This window comes from Megalobrama amblycephala, linkage group LG19, assembly GCF_018812025.1.
Source record: "Megalobrama amblycephala isolate DHTTF-2021 linkage group LG19, ASM1881202v1, whole genome shotgun sequence".
NCBI lineage: Eukaryota > Metazoa > Chordata > Actinopteri > Cypriniformes > Xenocyprididae > Megalobrama > Megalobrama amblycephala.
Genome location: NC_063062.1, coordinates 26,478,854 through 26,499,874, shown reverse-complemented (window position 1 = coordinate 26,499,874; position 21,021 = coordinate 26,478,854). Strand labels below are relative to the sequence as shown.

The 21,021-nt window shown below is 37.6% G+C and overlaps 1 protein-coding gene across 8 annotated transcripts in view; it reads right to left on the bottom strand.

The window, feature by feature from the left end:
- The window catches only part of cntn5 (contactin 5), a 405,703-nt gene that overhangs the window by 39,809 nt on the left and 344,873 nt on the right, over window positions 1–21,021 (bottom strand). For 7 of the 8 annotated variants that reach the window (XM_048168025.1, XM_048168028.1, XM_048168026.1 and 4 more), the window contains 3 exons: window positions 15,527–15,654; window positions 13,028–13,203; window positions 5,619–5,739 (listed from right to left, as the gene is read on the bottom strand). In XM_048168025.1, coding sequence (XP_048023982.1) covers window positions 5,619–5,739; window positions 13,028–13,203; window positions 15,527–15,654 — 425 coding nt within the window. The remainder of the gene's footprint in view (window positions 1–5,618; window positions 5,740–13,027; window positions 13,204–15,526; window positions 15,655–21,021) is intronic. The other variant, XM_048168027.1, reaches the window with a different exon arrangement.

Below are 21,021 nucleotides of genomic sequence, written 5' to 3'. Positions count from 1 at the left end.
CTGAAAATTTACTTGCAATTGCTGTCCTTCAGCAAAACATGAGGGAAATTGTGTTTTAGACCATGCATGAAATGAGTGCAACCTGGACATACCAGTAAGTGCTGAGATATTTGGTTAATTAAATGATCGTGCCAGTAGAATAATGTGAAAACTTTCTTATGTCTGGTGTCTGTATCATCTCAGTGAGATTTTAATATATTTTACGTTGGGCTGCATGATTTATCGCGATAAAATCGCATGCGATATGGCAAAGGCTGCGATTATTTAATACGTGGCTTGTCAGAGCTTTACGGCTCTGTGATCAGTAGTAAATGCTTCTCCATCTGAAAGCCAGAGGACGCTCTTGAGCAGAAACTCAAAATTTGCCCAGCAGCAGAAGAAGATAACACGCATCATGTCGCTGTAGCTGAATAAACAGAAGATTGAAACACTATGATTAATTAAACATGACTAATAAACACACGACTGCCTTATTCTGTGTAAGAAGCCACATCATCTCACAGAAGGACGCTCAACTGTCATTATGAAGTGAGTTTAGAGTAAAAACATGTTATTAAATGTTGTCTTTTGTTGGACAAGATGTTAATAAATGCTTGTCTGAAAAGACGTTTGACGCGTGTTGCTTTTTCAAATGTACATTACAAGCAACTCAAACTTGCTGTGCTTTCAGATGGATTAGCATTTGAAACCATACTTCATTGACAAGCTGCGCATAAAAAAAGTAATCGCAGCCTTTGCGATTTCATAATCGCACTAAGAATCACGTTTAAGCGATAATCGCATTCAAGTTCAATGTTATTTTTCATATCGTCCGATATATCGTGCAGCCCTAGTTTTACGTATGCACAGTAAGATGATTTAAGCATTTTCTGATGTTTCTGTGTGGACGAGAATCGTTTGTGTGGACGGAGAGTGTTTTAAAATGAAATTACCATTTTCAAATATATCCAGATTATTGTAGATGTGGCAAGCAGGGCGGGGCCGAGAGCCTTGGGAACGGAGCAAAGCCGGTGACGGGAGTGCTAACGGCCTTGAATTTCTCACAGAGGAGCTTCGGGAGGATAAAAGGAGGAGCGAAGACATTGAAGGACGAGAGAGGACCAGGCCTGGACTTTGTTGTTGTTTTGTGTTTTGTGAGAGGCTGCCGCTTTACTTTCGTTTTGGTTGTTTGTTTATTTATGATTAAAGTTTGTTGAACGTTCACAGGTTCCCGCCTCCTCCTTCCCTGAGACATTAAACCTCATTACATTGGTGCCGAAACCTGGGAGGAAGGAGGGACACGCAGTCGGAGAGCCCTCGCTGCTAAAAGGGTGCTGAGGAGGTTGGGCAGCATGAAGTAGCGGAGAACGCCAGTGGCTGCCTGAGGTGGTCATGCTCAAGCGATTGAGCAACAGGTGGGACGGAGAGCTTGCTGCCGTACTCCTGGATTGAGGACGGGTGTCTGCGATCCGAGAGTTAGCAGAGGAGTCAGAGGAGTTTGCTGAGGCCGGAGCCTGATGCCATGCGCCATGAAAGGGGAGGAGTAGGGAACGGGGGAGGAGCTGCTGGCTGTCCGAAACCAAAGGAGCCATGCCATCCGCCTGGAGGCAGAGGAGTATCAAGCCGTCCACCAGGGAGTGTCCAGTAACATAGCATGCCATCACGAGTGAGAGCCTCCTGGCTGGTTGAGGACCTAGTGGCAGTGTGTCAGGGAACCGAACCAAGATTTTTTTCTTTTCTTCTCTTTCATCTCTGTCTCTCTTCATTCTTCTGTCTCCTTTTCTCTTGCCTCATCTGTCCTTAACCCCAGGTGCTGCTGCCGCTGTGACTTGGGTTAGTAGAGCGCAGTCTAGAGGGTATACCCCGGCCTGCGAGGGGCAATGGGGGAATGTGGCAAGCAGGGCGCGGTCAAGAGCCATGGGAACGGAGCTGATGCGAGTGCTAATGAGCATCACCTGTGCGCCATACCGGCCTCCAGTTCCTCACGGAGGAGCTCCAGAAGGATAAAAGGAGGAACGACAACAGTGAAGAACGGTGTGTCAATCAGGGTGTGTACACACTTGTAGTTCGGTTGTCTTGGCTCTTTTGGTCCAGACCAAAAAAGAAAAGTATACATTTAGTCCTGCTTTTAATCTGTTATTATGACGTATATTTTGCAACAAAACTTACCGAACATTCAAAACAACACTGGGCGCTGGGTTAAATGCGCTACCATACATATATACATATGATGGTATTATTACCAGCTGAGAACTCACAAAAAGCTTATAAATTGTATAAAGGAGTCAAAACAGCAGCAAGAATTCCTCCATCACACATACAAGTGAAGATTTGCTGCAAGGCGACGGCATTTCCGACACCTGTACCCAGTGCTAAATTTGTAAATTGGAAGGTGCCAGAACACAAAGGGCATAGCAGCCACAGGTCCTGGAATGTGTACAGAACAAGTGATTAAAAGAATGCCATGTACTCAAATCCACAATTAGTCCATAACACCTCTTCTGACGAGAGATACTGGATCCGCACAAACAGGTACCAGAACACAAACAGTCAAAAACTGAGAGGTCCCGGATTCCGTTCAGGGGCCACCAAGGTTCGGATGGCAGCATTCAATTTATTCAAAAGAACAGAACAATTGCACCAGAGTTCGTTTTAATCAAACCAAACCTGCCAAGTGTGAACACGCCCTAAATGTAAACATGTTAGTCTTAATTAACACACACAAATGATGAGAAACACTGTACATGTGTATACATGTGGAGTTCAAACACCACTCAATCTCTAATCAAACAAACAAGTGAACTTGCAAATTCCATGGAAGGATCTTGGATGACACATATCTCTCGGCAAGGATTTCAAACTGATTAAAAACCTGCTCTCTTTCCTCTTTCTGTCTATTATGGGTGGTGCGCCAGTCCTCTTAGGCATGGTTGAATTGTGAAACGTTTTTATTTCTTAAACTGTTTTTATATATGCTCCTCAGCCTCCTCAGTAAATGTAATCTGTGTGAGCAGAAACAGCGACTGGCTCAAGAGGAAAGAGTTGTAACAGAGAGGCTGACAGCTGCTTCGGCCAATGAAAGTCAATGTTCTGTGCGATTTGAAAGGGGATGTGTTAAAAGGTTGCACTGAATGGTGCCTTTGCATTCGAGGATATTAATATGCATGGCGCGACACCATGGCAGCAGCGTTACGGGTTTCTGTTTTACGTCTGGATGTAGACCACAAAAGGGTTTTCTTGTCTAAGAGGAAGCAGTTCACATGTGGAAGCGAAGCGGCTAGCATCATGAACACACGTGGCTGAAGGTCCAGTAGGGCAGACAACACATTTCTTTTAGGCCAACAATGTTTAAAGCACGGATAGGCTAATGACTGTTTGTTTATATAGGAATTGTACACATCAAATAGCTGTGGGGAGAGAAGGAAGTGAGATTTTGCGCAGGAATAGCATCTAGTAGTCATCGCTGTGATCATTGTTAATTACCAAGCTGTTAATTAAATATGAAGCTGCACGTTCTTGTAAGATGTTAATTAAATAATCAAGTCATCCTGTGGCCCCCTTGAAAGTTTGCTAAGGCCCGCTGGTTGAATACCAGTTTTAGAGACAGAAAATTTGTACATTTTCACTGAAAGACCATGAAAGCTTTTTTATTTGTATAATAATCAAGTGATTTTCGATTTCTAGTCAGTTTTAACATACAGTTATAAACATTATATTTGGCATACTTACCTAGTGGTCGCAATCAACCTTAATTTCTTACAATCTAAAAAATTATTTTAGGAAACAATATAGTTATTTATCTGGATTTGACTGATAGAGAAAGTAGGGAGTAATGTTATTTTTTTATATACACACTCACTGGCCACTTTATTAGGTACACCTGTTCAACTGCTTGTTAGCGCAAATATATAATCAGCCAATCGCATGGCAGCAACTCAATGCATTTAGGCATGAAGACATGGTCAAGATGATCTGCTGAAGATTTAAGTGACTTTAAATGTGGCATGGTTGTTGGTGGCAGATGGGCTGATCTGAGTATTTCAGAAACTGCTGATCTACTGGGATTTTCACACACAATCATGTCTAGGGTTTACGGAGAATGATCTGAAAAAGAGAAAATATTCAGTGAGCAGCAGTTCTGTGGGTCAAGATGCCTTGTTAATGCCAGAGGTCAGAGGAGAATGGCCTGACTGGTTCGAGCTGATAGAAAGGCAACAGTAAGTCAAATAACTAAACAAGATCTACAGAAGAGCATCTCTGAAAGCACCTTGAAGTTGAACCTTGAAGCAGATGGACTACAGCAGCAGAAGACCACATCCTGTCAGCTGGGAACAGAAACCTGAGGCTACAATTTGCACGGGCTTACCAAAATAGCCCAATAGAAGATTGGAAAAACATTGGTGTGTTGAGTCTCGATTACTGTTGCGACATTCAGATGGCGGAGTCAGAATTTGGCGTAAACGACACAAAAGTATGGATCCATCCTGCATTGAATCAATGGTTCAAGGTGGTGGTGATGTAATGGTGTGGGGGAAATTTTCTTGGCACACTTTAGGCTCCTTAGGACCAATTGAGCATCGTATAAATGCCACAGCCTACCTGAGTATTGTTGCTGACCCTATCTATGACCACAGTCTACCAATCTTCTAATGGCTACTACTTCCAGCAGGATAACGCGCCATGTCATAAAGCTCAAATCATCTCAAACTGGTTTCCTGAACATGACAATGAGTTCACTATACTCAAATGGCCTACAGAGTCACCAGATCTCAATCCAATAGAGCACCTTTGGGATGTTGTGGAACAGGAGATTCACAATATGAATCAAAATCTCTGAGGAATGTTTCCAGCACCTTGTTTAATCTATGCTATGAAGAATTAAGGCAGTTCTGAAGGCAAAAGGGGGTCTAACCTGATTTTAGCAAGGTGGCTGGTGAGTGTACATAATTTTTCCCCAACCATGTAATCTTGATTCTTAAAAATTATATTAGAGGTGGAGAAAATTGTCACATTTTTATATATATATATATATATATATATATATATATATATATATATATATATATATATATATATATAAAAAATATGAAAACAAATTTAGTTTATCTAATAAAATTTTGTTTTTCATTTCATTTATCAATAACAGTTGTCCTTAATGTCACTTTGTCATTTGTCCTTAACATATTTTTGACATATGCTAGCTAATTCATTCATAGGAAATACTGAAGGGTGGGTCTTTTATTTATAATGATTTGATTGAACTGTTTAATAGTTTATGTAATATATAAAAAGTTATATATATATATATATATATATATATATATATATATATATATATATATATATATATTTATTTAAAAAGTTCTGTGCAATATTCACACAACCTTGGTTATTTTAGCCGAAAAGAAACTATTTCAGAATTGGAGTATAAAATATTCTGCAAACAAACACCTGTTTCTTTTTTAAAAAAATGCAGAGTAATAAATCATGAATCATGCATAATAAAAACAGGGACAATTTATTCAGAAAGTCAACAGGGTCAGTTTGATTTCATGTTGTTTGTAAAGATGCTGTAATCAATTTTCATAATGAACTGCAATTTATAAAAGGCACATTTCTTTCTTCGCTAGTCTACTCACCTCTTACTAGCAGCTCAGCTTCTGCAAGTACACTGTCCGCACTCGTCTGAGCACGGCAGCCATATTTCCCAGCATGCTTCAGGAGGATGCTTCTGATCATCAGGTCTGCTGTGGAGGACTGCTAAATGGAGGAAAAAATAGAAAGCACAAAGGGAAACAGAGGAGTGAGATAAAGAGAGAAATAGACCTCCATGCAGTACTTGACACCTGAGCAATGGGCTGCTGCTATAGCCTCTATTGGCTTGTGTGGATTAAGAGATTCCTGTTCGGTTTAAGAGCACGCGCGCCATTACTTTTCTCAATCTGCTCTTCTCTGGAAATGAGAAACGCCCCAGGCGAGACTGCGAATAATTCAAGGTCTACAGGCAGCTCTTTAGTACAGGGGCTGATTAAAATTACAGCACATGAATCAGACAGCTGGGTGCTGCACCACTGTCTGCCATGTACTGTCTCAATGAATATGTGTTGCCTGTGAGGAATATTCTGGATAAAATGGTTTTATTTGGCATACAGAAAACAAAACTACAGTATTTGATGAGTAGTACTACATTAACACTTCAGCTATAGTGTTAACTAATATAGAAACAAGACAAACTAATCAGTAAGAAACAGTAAATTTAGGATGAAGATAGTCCAATATTAGGAAATCAATAATGATATTGGCCTCATTAAGAACTCATAATTAACTATGACAAATTATAAAGAATTACCAATTAATTACTAATCACAACATTAACCTGTGTCTGAAACATGAGCATTGTGTCTTTTTAAGGTCTTTGCACACCGAGCCCGAAATAAATTCAGATCTAGTTAAATTTTCTGTGTTTTCCGCATCCGTATCAAGCATTTTGAGAGGTGCTTTGACAATTCAGAGCCACCGTACAAGCGAACGCCAAAATCCAGGATGGCGTCTGACAAGTTCATCCACTTCGCCTCGCAGCACAAAGCACTGTATGACAAACAAAGCGTGGAATACATATATATTGGTGGTCTTTTTTTTTAAAATGTGGCTCCAGTATTGCTAGCAAAGCATCAACTTGAGCCACTGACATCCTGAAGCAAACTTTGAATCGCTTGGGATAATCCCACAGCTCCTTGATGAGGAGGTGGAACTCTCCTTCCTCTCTACGCAGTCTCAGGATTAGATGGACCTAGGGTGCTTCTCAATATCCCTCTTCATCTCCTCGCTCCTCCGTCCTCCATCCTATGACCCGGAAAACGATCGAGCTCAGACATCTTGAAGGATATCTCAATTCTCTAATTGCACCGCGAGGAGGCAAGGATCGAGGAGTGAGGAGGCTTCCCGAGGAGTCATGAGCGAGGATACACAGGTGCATCCTTTGCGGAAGCCTTTTCATCGAGAAACGTGACGCACGTATAAATTCTCCTCCCCCTTCATATCTGTCACAATAATATAAATGTATGCTTTACTTTTACAATTTAAATAAACTTTATACCTCATATATTTCAATGGGGCATCTTGCTTTATTAATATTTATTATATTTTTTTAAAATAACCAAACTTTATTAACATATGGATAGGTCCCTGAAGTGCAGCTGATGACACTTTGAAGTGACGCTAAAGGGAGTGAGGATATATCATTTCACTTGATTCAATTCCTACGTCCTCGCATCTTTTCCTTGCGTCCTTCCCTCGCATCCTGAAGAGGTGGAGCTAAGACGCGAGGAAAGGAAACGAGGATGCACAAATAAGAATTGAGAAGCACCCCTAGTCTCGCGTAGCCAAACCTTCAGACTGGCGGCAGAAGGTCTGGACTCATTAGCCAAGGACCACCCAACAGGATGTTTGACTGACATGCAACACAATTGACAGTTTTTGTTCCGCGTCATGCAAAGTTGATGTCAATACAATAACAGACCGGCGTACATCTAATAAATTATTCATTCAATAAAGTTGTGCAAGTTTACTGCAACAATGGAGCTGCGAACTTTACATACATTTGACAATCCAGCATTTAGCTGATCTTGGTAAGCTCAAACACAACAGTGTTCTTCTTCCTGTGTTTGGCATCACGGCATTTGTTTCCAGGCGGACCATTAAAGAACGCAACACACACGTCTCCCGGACATCCTGTAGAAATTCAATCAACCAGATGACAACTTCAAAACTCCTGAAGTGTTTCCAGTTAAGTGTGCCATATGCATCAGACATCTGAGGCTGAGACTAGGATCTTTCCTCTTTCTTTTTCTCTTTTTAAGAAGGGAGAGGACAACAAAATCATCCTCACTGCTTGAAGACTTAATTTTGTATTGTTTTGCTCATTTTTTCCCCGCAACGGATTAATTAATACGCATCGGACTCAGTGTGCAAGGTTTCTGTGAGGAATTTTTAGGATGAAGAATACGAAAAAACACATGGCAATTTCTGACCTTTATTCTGAACGTGGTCATAAAATGCATCCCTAATTACTCAAGTGTTTCCTACTATAGTCACTCTTCAAGAACTAGTAATGATTCAGACCATTAGTCCATTAGACCATAAGTGACTAGATAATACTCAAGTAATTCAGATGCATTTTATGGCCACATAAAACAATGTTCAAGAACTACTAGTGATCTGGACAATTGCTCATGTCTCAGACACAGGTTAATGTGTCTAACCATAACACTAACCTAACAAGTCTACTAATACTTTAATGTGAGTTAGTTGAGTTGCAAAGTTACTTAGAGTTAGTAGAATGTCTAAAAAGGATTATTGAAATAAAGTGTATAATGCCAGGTTACACTTTATCTCGATGTTCCCCTTTAGATATTCTGTGTATTATAAGTAATGTTGCACTTACATGTCACCTAACTCTCATTAGAGTCTATAAAACATGTTTAAAAGTTTGTACAACAAAAGAACATGAGATTTATGCCTCTAAGCAAGAAATAATGGGACACCAGAATGTACTGTATTCACGAAAATGCCTACTGCATTAAAAGAAAATACATCTCTCTTTCTTTCTGGTTCTGTCTAATGATTAAGAAAAAAGCAAGAGTAGACAATAACCTCCACTATCCACAAACTCTCTCTCTTTTTAACATTATACTCTCTTTTTCAAATGAAAATGTGCTATGAATATTCTAGTAAACTGTGCCTACTGCGGGTGTGTTTGCTGAACAGGCAAGATTCTATGGTATAAGTGTCTCATTAAGTATTCATTAAGCTAAAGGCAACATGAGAACAACATGCAAAAATAAATAATTCCGTTTATATGACTAATGTGAATAGATCTGTTAATGCACCTCGATGGTGGAATGAACATCAGTTGAGTCCTTCTATACAACTCATTCAACTCTACCTATTAAAAAAAAAAAAAAAAAAATCTCTACTAGTTTAATCCAATTTCAGAGGACATTTGGAACTTTATACAGCAGTGAAGGTTGAGTTTATTTTCAGTACAATTCCTGTATTTGAATTGAGGTAATAAACAGGATAAAGAATTGCCATCTGAATTTGAAAATTATCAAGTAGAATTAAAAATCTTTTAATCTCATTTGCATGTTGATTTGGATGAAAGCACCGGCTAATTTAGTGCAAAAAGGAACAATAAATGGACGATTTAATCAGCTAATTTTACATGAATTATTCACTAAACAACCCAAACCCCCAGTTAGCTGCTGTGCCAATTAGCAATTAAACCCATTGTGGGCTAATCGAATATAAAACCTCTAAAACCCAGACTCGTGTATCTTCCCACATCAGATCACAGTGAATGTTCAACGGTGACAGTTTGGTGCTCAGTGCTGCTGTGAAGGGAGCCAAATGATGTTGTCAGTCAGAAGGAAGACATTAATATGCCTATAATCTGATACTGAGAGGACACAAGACAGTTTGAACTTAATTGTGTCAGCTGTAGCTGGAGCTGAGGAGTGATCATGTGTAATAGGTGTTACATGAATGCATGCGTGAGATGAGGTGACTTCATGATGGAGAAGTAAAGAAGTGGCATATGTCAGAGCTAGGCAATCAAATTGCTGAATGTTCTCTAGGAATGGTTGACTAGCTGTCCAGAATCCTAATAATCTATTAATGTGTCTGACAACCCAATGAACGCCTTTTGAAAATATAGAGGAAGACCTATAAACAATGGCATCATTTTTAAAACTATTTCTGACCAACATGTTCTCCAACCAATACGCCCATAGGTCGTTTGTTACTTCCCTGAAATACGACCCATAGGACCGTTTAGTAAATTTGCGCCCTATCGACAACAGGACACTTTCATTTTAATGCATTGTACCCTTTTATCTGCGTCATATTTCGGGTTTCCCGTAACTCAATTGGTAGAGCATTGCAATATACAACAATATGCAATCATGTGATCATGCGATCGTGAGTTCGATCCCAGGAAACACGTACTCATAAAGTGTATATGCACTATAATCACTAAGGGTAGGTGTAGTCGTTAATTAAAAAAATGAGTTTTGTTAAATGGAAATAGGACAAAATGGTGGGTAAGTGACCTTGTAAAAAGTCCACACATTGCATTTAAATGAACATGCATTTTGATTGGTAATGACGGTCATACACCATTTCATTACAACAGACATAACATGACACTATCATTATTTTTACGCCAGCTAGAGGGCGCATGACATTAAAACGTAAATATAGGTTGTAATATGGTGCCAGAAAAAATGACCTATAGGGTAGTTTTTTGAAAGACGACAATCTCTTTCTGACTGTGTCACAACAAAAATACAAAAACAGTATTTAAAAAACCGTAAAAACAGTAATTGTGAAATAATCTTGCAATATAAAGTACTGTTTTCTATTGAAATATATTTTAAAAATGTTATTTATTCCTGTGATGGCAAAAACTTTTCAGCATCATTACGCCAGTCTTCAGTGTCTAATGATCATTCAGAAATCATCTCTTATTATTTTCATCAATGTTGAAAATGTTGCTGCTTAAAGCATGATATAATATCATTCAAAAGTCTGGGGTAAGATTTACCCCCAAAAATAAAAATCAATACTTTTATTCAGCAAGAGCACATTAAATTGATCAAAAGTGACAGCAGAGACAATGTTACAAAAGTTTTCAATTACAAACAAATGCTGTTCTTTTGAAAATTCTATTAATCAAAGAATCCTGAAAAAAAAAAAAAAAAAACATGTATCAGTGTTTCCACAAATACATTAAGCATCAAAAACTATTTGCAACATTTAATAATAAGAAGAACCATTATTAATAACTGAGCACCAATAATAACTGATAATCACCAAATCAGCATATTAGAATGATTTGTGAAGGATCATGTGACTGAAGACTGGAGTAATGGCTGTTAAAAATTCTTCTTTGCCATCACAGGAATACATTTCATTTAACTTAAAAATATTGCTGTTTTTACTGTATTTTTGTTCAAATAAATGTAGCTTTGGTGAGCATAAAATACTTCTTTCAAAAACATCTTAATTATTCCAAACTTTTTACCAGTACTACATACAATCCACTATTTTTGCCTATTTTATTTTTTCTTTATCAGCTGCTTACTCACATTGTTTATTTGTGTGCACTGGTAAATTACAACCGGTAAATGTGGTTAAAATAAATGCAAAGCAATCAAAAGCATGTGCATGTGGAATCCCGTCATTGGATGATTTTGTGGCGGCAGAATGCCTGTTGATGTGCTGTAATCAGGGAGTGTTCTCAATCCTGCAGGAAGGGCGGAGAGTGTGTGGAGCTGCTGCTCCTCTGAGACTCTGATAAACATGATGGTGTGATTCACAGCGGGTCTTTCATCATGATGACATACGGTCCTGGCTGACCTTTCACTGGATTGATTCTCACTCCCGTTAAAGCAGGATTTGGTGCAATGTGGCATCTCTAAAATAAGTAACTGTGACTCCATCTGTTCAGGAGCAACAGATTGAAGATAGAGTTATTACGATACTGTTTTCAAAAACCATATGAGCAGTTAAATACTTGAAAAAATGTTTAAAAAAAAATTGGTAACACTTTATTTTAGGGTCTTTTAACTATAGTTGCTTTTAAGCATGCATATGTCCAAATAATAGAATATTGGCTATTTATTAGTACTTAATAAGCACATATTAATGCCTTATTCTGCATGACCTTATTCTATGTACATTCCTACCCAACACCTAAACTCAACAACTACCTTACTAACTATTAATAAGCAGTACATTAGGAGTTTGTTGAAGGAAAAAGCCATAGTTAATAGTTTATAAGTGTTCCCTATACTAAAGTGTTACCCCAAAAATTCATCTTTTTGTCGCCATGTTGGAATGTCAACCAGATAGTTATTGGCACCGGATTATTTACAGTATTATTATACGTGTAGTATTAATTACCGTCAATACCGGTATACTGCACCATCCCTGATGCCAATAATTCAAAAATCGTTAATCAATACTGATATACCATATATATTGGTGATTTACTGTTTGAATTGGTAATAACTAATATTATTAGCTGCCAATATCAACCAAACTAAGTTCAAATCAAAATGCTGATACTGAGAGATGTTGATATAAAACTAATATTTCAATGATGATAAAAAAGTTTTGTGTTTCAGTTGAAAAAAGCTCTTATTATTTCCTATTTCCAATATCAGCCATATGAGGTATATGCCAATAATTGACAAAATGATAATGTTTACAGTTGATATACAACCAAAAATTCCAACATATGCTGATAAGAAAAAATGTGTCTTTACCTACACTTTTTAAAATGTACAAAAACATACCTATGCATACAATTCACTGCCGTTATTAGCTAAAATGACCAGTAGTGGCAGTAAAACTCCAACAACTTTCATTCCTTCTTCACACAAATTATGATTAGGGGCAGATTATCAATTAATGAAGACTTATGTGTGCATATTCCTTACACAATACTTTGAAATGAACTCAGAGCAACTTTTACCATGTACATGATTTGTAAACTGAAACATTTTGACGTTTACAAGGTATTTTGTCCCAATGAGCCTGTAGTTTCAATTGCCAGAATTTTTAGATATCATCTTCTTCTAAAACCAGCCTAATACATTTAAAAATATATATTTACAAATAAGTAAGTAAATACATAAAAAAAAAAAGCCATTATTGACTGAAATATCAGAAGGGGGAAAAAAATATATATAATTTGAATTTTAAAAAGTTGAAATATTAGCTTCTTTGGCCAAATCAGATCCATGCCAATAATTTACAAACTACTAATACTGACTGATACCAACAGTCCATGCAACAATAAATCAGTAATCATTCTTGCCTTCTTGCAACAATAACGCAGTTTAAGTAATATTAATATCCACAAAACACTAAACAATATCAACCAGATGACCACCAAACTGACGCACAGCCAGTTCAGTATCTATATTTCACCTATAGGATCAGCACAAGTACACAGTGGCACATCTGTGGTGAATTGACTTACTGTTTGAATGTACTCAAAGTGACCTCCCTCCTGCTGGGTGTTGAGCGGTTGGTTGTTGAGCAGCCAGAGGAAGGACACGTCCAGTGAGGGGTCATGAGTGACTTTACAGCTGAGCACCACACTCTCTCCCACTGTCACCTCCACCCGGATGGGGCTCAACTCCACCCGCATGGGCTCTGAAACATGAACATCATTCTGTCATCAGAACAAAAGAACTATTATATGACACATAAGAACATCATGCCATAAACTCTCAACTCAGTCACTAAACACCACAACATCTGGGGAACGAGTGACTCATTAAACTACAGTGAAATTCATAATTGACTTTTGAGAAAGACAAGTTCATCCTCCAGAATTTCAGACCTTGACAAACAGAAGACAAACAGTTAAACATACTGACACTGCATGGGCCTTTTTTAAACACATTTTTGTGAACTGTTTTTAAAATCATTCCTACATATAGTCATGCTCAAATGTTTACAAACCCCTTGCAGAATCTGCAAAATGTTAATTATTTTAACAAAATAATATGGATCATACAAAATGGATGCTATTTTTTATTTAGTAATGTCCTGAATAGGATATTTTACATTAAAGATGGTCCACAGGACAAAAATGCTGTTACCTGGACTCACAGCGTTGTTCATGAGTCCCTTGTTTGTCCTGAGCAGTTAAAATGCCCAACGTTCTTCAGAAAAAATCCTTCAGATCCTGCAAAATCTTCAGTTTTCCAGCATCTTTTGCATATTTGAACCCTTTACAGCAGTGACTGTATGATATAGGCCACGTACACACTGTAAGTTTTAAATGCGGGAGTGAATCCCCTAAATTATCGTTACATGTGTGTACGGAACACGACTCACTCTCGAAAATGCGATGATTGACAGCTTGGAAACCATAGCGACGTTCTGGCATCTCTCATGTTTGGTATCCATTATCGTGACCAAAGTAATATTAAAGTGACAAAACACTCATTATTTTCAGCAATTTAACTAAACACACTAACACAGTCGACGGAGGCATCGTGTTTTGTTTATGCTTGTATAGCCAGTTTCACACAGAGCCCCCCTTGTGTGTTGCCATGGTGACTCATTATAAGCTTGTTGTTTAAGCTCATCTCATAAAGCAAACGGGTTTAAGGAGTTATTAAAGTGAGCAGACATGAATCGCGATTTTCAGCATGAAGCATTTGGATAGGCTTGTGCTTTCCCTGTGATTCACCGCATGTACATGAGAGACACACGTTAAGCCGCGGTCACACTAGACTTTGAACGTGCGAAATTTATTCGGATGCTGTAATGGTCGTGATATGAGGTCACGGTCTACAACATCTTTTTTATAAACATGAATTCAACACATAACTTAAAGCAATACATTCAAAATGTAAAATTATAGAACCTACTCGACTTTACTGCAAAAAATATAATTATTTTAATTCAGCCAAGAGGTCATGCCGTGACGAATCGATTTTCTACTGGTCGCACGTCTTCACGTGATGCGAATTCACAGGTCAGAGTTCACCAAACTTTAACTTTGGAACGCAGCGAAATGCCGAATTTTTCGCACGAGCTTGCGTTTCCGGTCTGACGCATTCGCATGCGTTTGAATGGAAGTCAATGGAACGAAAAGTGCAGTGTGACCGCCCCTTTACACCGGTGCACGTAAACGTCATTAACAACTAGTTGTTCAGTTCGGTTCCGTACACACTGCATAGAATTTCTGTAAATGCGGTTGTCACTACCTGTATTTTTCGGGAGTTAATACGGTTGTAGAATGCGGTTGTCATTCCCGTATTTTACTGAACTGTGTGTGTACAGAACACGATTAAGCACTAAAAGGTGAACTGACAACCAAATTTAGCTGCAGTGTGTACGTGGCCTTAGAGATTCATCTTTTCACACTGAGGACAATTGAGGGATTCTAACAATAGGTAAGAGATGATAAAGACTCTATAGTTCTCATAACTGTTCTAAATATAAAAGAAAAGTAGTAATAATGGCGCACAGAATCTTATGCTACTGTCCATGGACAATGGACCTTTTTAGCCCATAGAATTTCACTAATGTGATCATACCTTATACATTTTACATTGTCTGTTATCTTTGCGATTGATCTACCACAGACTCACTAAACAGCCTTACAATGCGTTATGAAATAGTGATTCTGCCCATAACATAACTTTGTATTTCTAGGGTTCCCTTCAACAAATACTCACAAATGCCAACAGTGATAAAATCAAGACAATCTGTCCCATGCCTCAAGTTATTATTTGTTTTCTTGGTAAAGAACATCCTCCTCAACAATAGCTGTCCTAGGAGACAGCAGATTCTCCTGTGAGTAGATTCTTGAGTGGGCAAAACAAACATCTTCACGCCTGATAAGCTGAAATGAACTATTCTTCCATCCGGCTCAGTCAGGCGGCGATGTGTTTGCTCTTGTGGTTAACCACGGGCTGAGGTTAGGCTGATGGGGTGGGGGCTGATGAGGGTCTCTTACCTTTCACCAGAAGCATGGTAATCAACTCCGCTGATCCAAACTGGTTTTCTGCGCGGCACACGTAGCTTCCCTCATCCGAGCGGCTGGAGTTAATGATGCGAAGGGTGTTGTTCCGAAGCAGTATGATCCTGTAAAAAATGGAGAATTCATTTGCCAGAGGAAATATTTAACCGTTTCTTTAAGGTGAAATACACAAATTAGCCTAAAATAAAAGTTATGGTTAGAAAAACTAATCAAGGCAAGGCAATTTTATTTGTATAGTGCATTTCATACACAATGGTAATTCAAAGTGCTTTACATAAAGGATAACCAAATACATAATAAAAATGGAACGCATAAGAAATGGAAAAAGAGTCAAAACAGAAAATTTCGCTATCTGGATGGAAGAGTTAGGAAGTTTCAGGGAGTTTTTTGTTGTCCGTCAGAGCGGATCTAAATGGATCTTCCTCACGCAGAGGGATAACTATTTATATTTGTCAGGTAGCTGTGCATTTAAACAGTACCCTTACAGACAAATCTTCCTGGACCAACTCTGTCAGAGCTCCATCCAGGGATAACAAATGCTTACTTCCTAATTCTCCCAGCTCTTTCAACCAGACAGCAAGATTTAAAATACATTAAAAGTCAGAAATAAAAGATGATACATAGCATATAAAATGCATTTAAAATGAAATAAAAACAAGAAAAAGAAAAGAATAAAAAGATAATACGTATAAAATAAAGTGCAAACAGTTCGGACATAGCACAGTGCTCAATCAGTAAATGCATAGATAAAAAAGATATGTTTTGAGTCTGGATTTGAATGTGGCTACTGTTGGAGCACATCTGATCTCTTCTGGAAGCTGGTTCCAGCTGCGGCTGGCGTAACAGCTAAAAGCAGACTCTCCTTGCTTTGAGTGAACCCTTGGTATTTCTAAGTGACTTGATCCTGATGATCTGAGTGATCTGTTAGGTTTATATTCTATGAGCATATCTGCAATGTATTGAGGTCCTAGGCCATTGAGTGATTTATAAACAAGTAACAGTACTTTAAAATCAATTCTAAATGCAACTGGAAGCCAGTGACTGGTGTGATGTGTTCATATTAATCAGCATGTACCTGTAATGAAAATGTAATCATTTCTAATGAAATGTACTAAAAGTACCACAGCATTAACAAACTTTTAGCACCATGGTATTCTCTAAAATACTTCACAGCATAGGGTGACCAGATTTCTCATGGTGGAATACGGGACGGGTGAGCAAGTGGTGGGCAATATGGCCATTTTATTTTATTTATTTATTTATTTTTTACCATGTACTATACATTTATGTAACATATTTTGTTATTTAATTAACATTAATGACAGACAAATATTTAATTAGGCTACTGTCCCTTTAAGAATGAATTCATGGATGTAATATCCTGACACATATCCGGTTTTCACCCACCTGTTTAAAAAAAACCTGGGTTAAAAAAAAAACAAAACAAAAAAAACGGATGTCTGAACTCAAAATGAACTGATATATAGACCTACTTACACTCTATGACCAAGTCTTGTCCTTCATTGTTATTTTAACATCTAGATTGAAAGATAGTGTTGTCAATAGAGTAATTTAAAATGTTAATTGGCTGATATTATCTGAGGATTAGTACGTTGATGGCTATCAAAAGACATTAGCCCATTAACTGTTCAAAGCAATGAAAGGGCCGTTAATTATAACAATTAGATGATGTAAAAGTACGGCTAAAATCCATTTATATCCTTTAGCTTATGTTTAAGTCACAGGCGGGTCTTAAAGAGAAATAGCTGGTGTTGGTAAGGACAGAATGCCCTGATGATTAATATGCTCACCCAAGTATATGGCACGTCAAACGGCCTTAATCGGAATACTGTTAATTTGAGTGGAAGTCAAGATGAGATATACTCCTAATGACATTTCATTCTTTCTGAAACCAAGAGAGAGCAGGAAGGCAAATTAAATTTAACAGAGATAACTAGAGTCTTGCTTTTATCTTATCACTCACTCTCATTCACTGTTCTGAGAGCAGTTTCAGAGAGCACCTCTGTGCTGCCCTCATATAATGAATTAACTACAGACAAAGGGAGAAGTCATTTCTTGTCTGGGGTCCAGGGAAACACAATGGAGAGAAAAATCTTTAGAGTCTCCCTCTAAAGAAACTACTTGAGGACTTCAGCATACAGGCAACAGGGTCTCAGTTTTATTATAGATCTCAAAAAGCCATCACCCCAAGTGTCAAAGTGAATGCTATAAAAAAAGTTATCTTACTCAATCATCAAACTTTTTCATACTTCAGGACTTTTCTTAAAAATCAAACTCAGACCTTTTTAAGTAGATGAAAAGGTTCATTGGTAACACTTTACAAATAAATTCATTTGTTAACATTAGTTAATGAATTAACTAACATGAACTAACCATGAGCAATACATTTGTTACTGTATTTGTTCATCTTTGTTAATATTAGTTAATAAAAATACAGCAGTTCATTGTTTGTTCATGTTGGTTCAATGCATTCACACTGTTTCTGAAATTGAAAGTAGACTCACATCTATTTTTGGCCCAGTTTAGTTGTGATTGGGTCTCAGTTCACTTTAAATTCACAGTGGCACACCAACTTTTGATGACTCTATAAACCTTTTCAGATTTATTCTCACTATTTGTATGTCCTTTTTCTGTGTACCGCACTTTGGAAACAATCAACATAAGCCATTCATTTCACACTGCTGGAAAATCCAACACCCTAAAACTCGCTAACCACTGGGACTAGAACAGGGTTATTGTTGTTAACTTAAACTAAAATAAAACACTGCAAAAAAATGCTGTTCTTAATTAGAGTTTTTGTCTTGTTTCTAGTCAAAATATCTTAACGTTCTTGAATCAAGAAGCATTTTCTTGACAAGTAAAACATATTTTCTTGTTTTCAGCAAAAATAAGTCAAAATTGAGTGAGTTTTTCCTTAAAACAAGCAAAATAATCTGCCAATGGGGTAAGCAAAATAATCTTATTTCAAACCAAAAATAAGCAATATAATCTTGTTTTCAGTTTGGATTAAGATTATTTTGCTTACCCTATTGGCAGATTATTTTGCTTGTTTTAAGGAACAACTCACTTAATTTTGACATATTTTTCCTAAAAACAAGAAAATAATTTTTACTTGTCAAGAAAATGCTTCTTGATCTAAGAATTTTTAGATATTTGGACTAGAAACAAGACAAACATTCTAAGTAAGAATAGCATTTTTTGCAGTGTAATAATAATAAAAATTATATACTTAACCATTTTATACTATATATTTATGTACATGTTGGTGTATTGTAATTACATTTAAAGTACTTGCATTTAATTAACAACTTTTGTTACACTGTTAACTAAATGTAACCCAAACCATTACCCCAAAACCAACTATCCTAACCATAACCATACTCCAATAGCCAAGCTATGTGGAGAAGAATGGTTTTCCCATCTATATTCTAGTATTTTTTTTTCCTGTGCTTTGATTGGCAGATGTGTGACAATGAATATTCACAAAGCAATCATTTTATTAAAATTCAATTTCTGCCTAAAACTAACAGTCTAGACGAAAGGGAGTCATCAGTCTAATTTCTTCACTATTAATTTGTCTCATGATGTTTGGCTTTCATATTTACAGCATTAGCACTCTGATCCAGCAGATGCTAATGAGAATTGGCAGGCAGAAACTCACAAAGGCGTGACAAAGTGTAACCTGTACATGGAAAATTCATAAGGAGACATTGGCTAAGAGACGTTCCTTCAAGTAGGAGAAAGCGAGAACCCACATTCGACAAGGACGGCAGAAAGGACGTGCAGTGGAGACCGGTGGGTATAAGCATGTAAATGAGCCTTGGTGACGAAGGTAGTAAAAATGAAACGTCCCCTTAGAGCCACCTAAAATATATATTAGGCCAGTCGATGCAAAGAACTCACTCTACTCAGGAGAAACTTTTTTTTTTATTGCAAGAACGAGTGGTATACATATAGAAATTGTACAAATTACACCTAGCGATAAACATAAAACAAAACACAACAGACAAACAACAATATAAGGGGAGGAACATCTTTGTAAAATACAGCCGAAACATTCGTATGCTGTACAGAAACGGTTGGATAAACACAGAGGAAAATATCATGGAACATAATCACAGGCTTGTTTACAATGGACCGATTTTCCATTTTCCTGACTATGGCTTCTTTGCCAATGTTACTGAAGGATTGACCGCAGGGTTTTGAGAGTGGCTGCCCATACTTTCGAACTAATGGGATTAATACTTTTAATTTGGAATACAAAACCCTTGAACATTAGCGGAAATCCATGTTAATTACAAACCTTCATTAACTCCACACAGCTGTCAATGTCAGATAAACGTAGGGCAGCTTCGATCCCACCCCTGCTCCTCTCACAATTGAGCTTCTCTTCATCTAAAGACGTCTTCCTTGGATACAGCTAATGTCAAAAAATCCTTTCGCTAAAGTCACCCGTGTCTAGTCAAATACGTCTGTAAAATTCAATTCGCTCATTTCAATGATCATCTGACTGAAAATCCATTTTAACTACTCAGTTGGAGTGGAAAAAGAACGTCTCCTTTATCATTCAACAATGCAGTGTGCTGTTAGAGCAATTGGTTTCACTTTATTTTGATGGTCCTTTTAACACATACTGTTGACTAGAAGTAACATTGCACCTGCTAACCAGTGGCAGAGCCAGGATTTTTTCACAGGGGTGGCCAGGCAGGGGCCAGCAACCAGTCCGGGGTGGCACAGAAATATTCATTATTTCAACATAAAAATGAGTCTGACTATAATGTACTGGACTGTGCCTACAACACAACTGAGTACAGTTTGGACTTAATTGTAATTTAGATAGTGAATTAGATCACGGAATGCTGAGTGAATTTTACCTTTTTTTTTTTTTTTCTTTTTTTCTTGCAGGCATATTAATAAAGTGGCTCACACTTTAGCTAAATTTCAACTTGTTCAGTCAGTTCTGGTTCTCAAATAATTGCAACAAATAATTGCAAAAAAAAGTGTTCTCTTTTGAATTCCCATTTGCTGATGCGGAAGCAGAGGTCAACAGCACATAAATGCCAGAATATAAAATTAATTATTTTATGCATTTTAATTTGATACATGTTTGTACTTTATAAATTAACAAAATTAGCATCTTCTAGTACAAATGCAGTTCTCACATTACAGGCGCTGAGGTGAGGTTGGAGTGCGCAACTGAAAAGTCTCCCGTTTTTTGTGGTCTCTAAAGACGGTTCTGCGTTTAAATAAACGCAATTCTTGTCAACAAAAAAAGTAGACAGAAACAGCAGTTGTGAACGGGGTGGCCAACGGGGTGGCCAGGCTTAGCCCAAGGGTGGCCACAGCCACCCCTAGCCACCCCTTGGCTCCGCCCCTGCTACTAACTCTCATTAGTGTGTCAGTAGAGTAATAGTAGACTGGTAGGGTTAGGGTTAGAATAAGTGGCATGT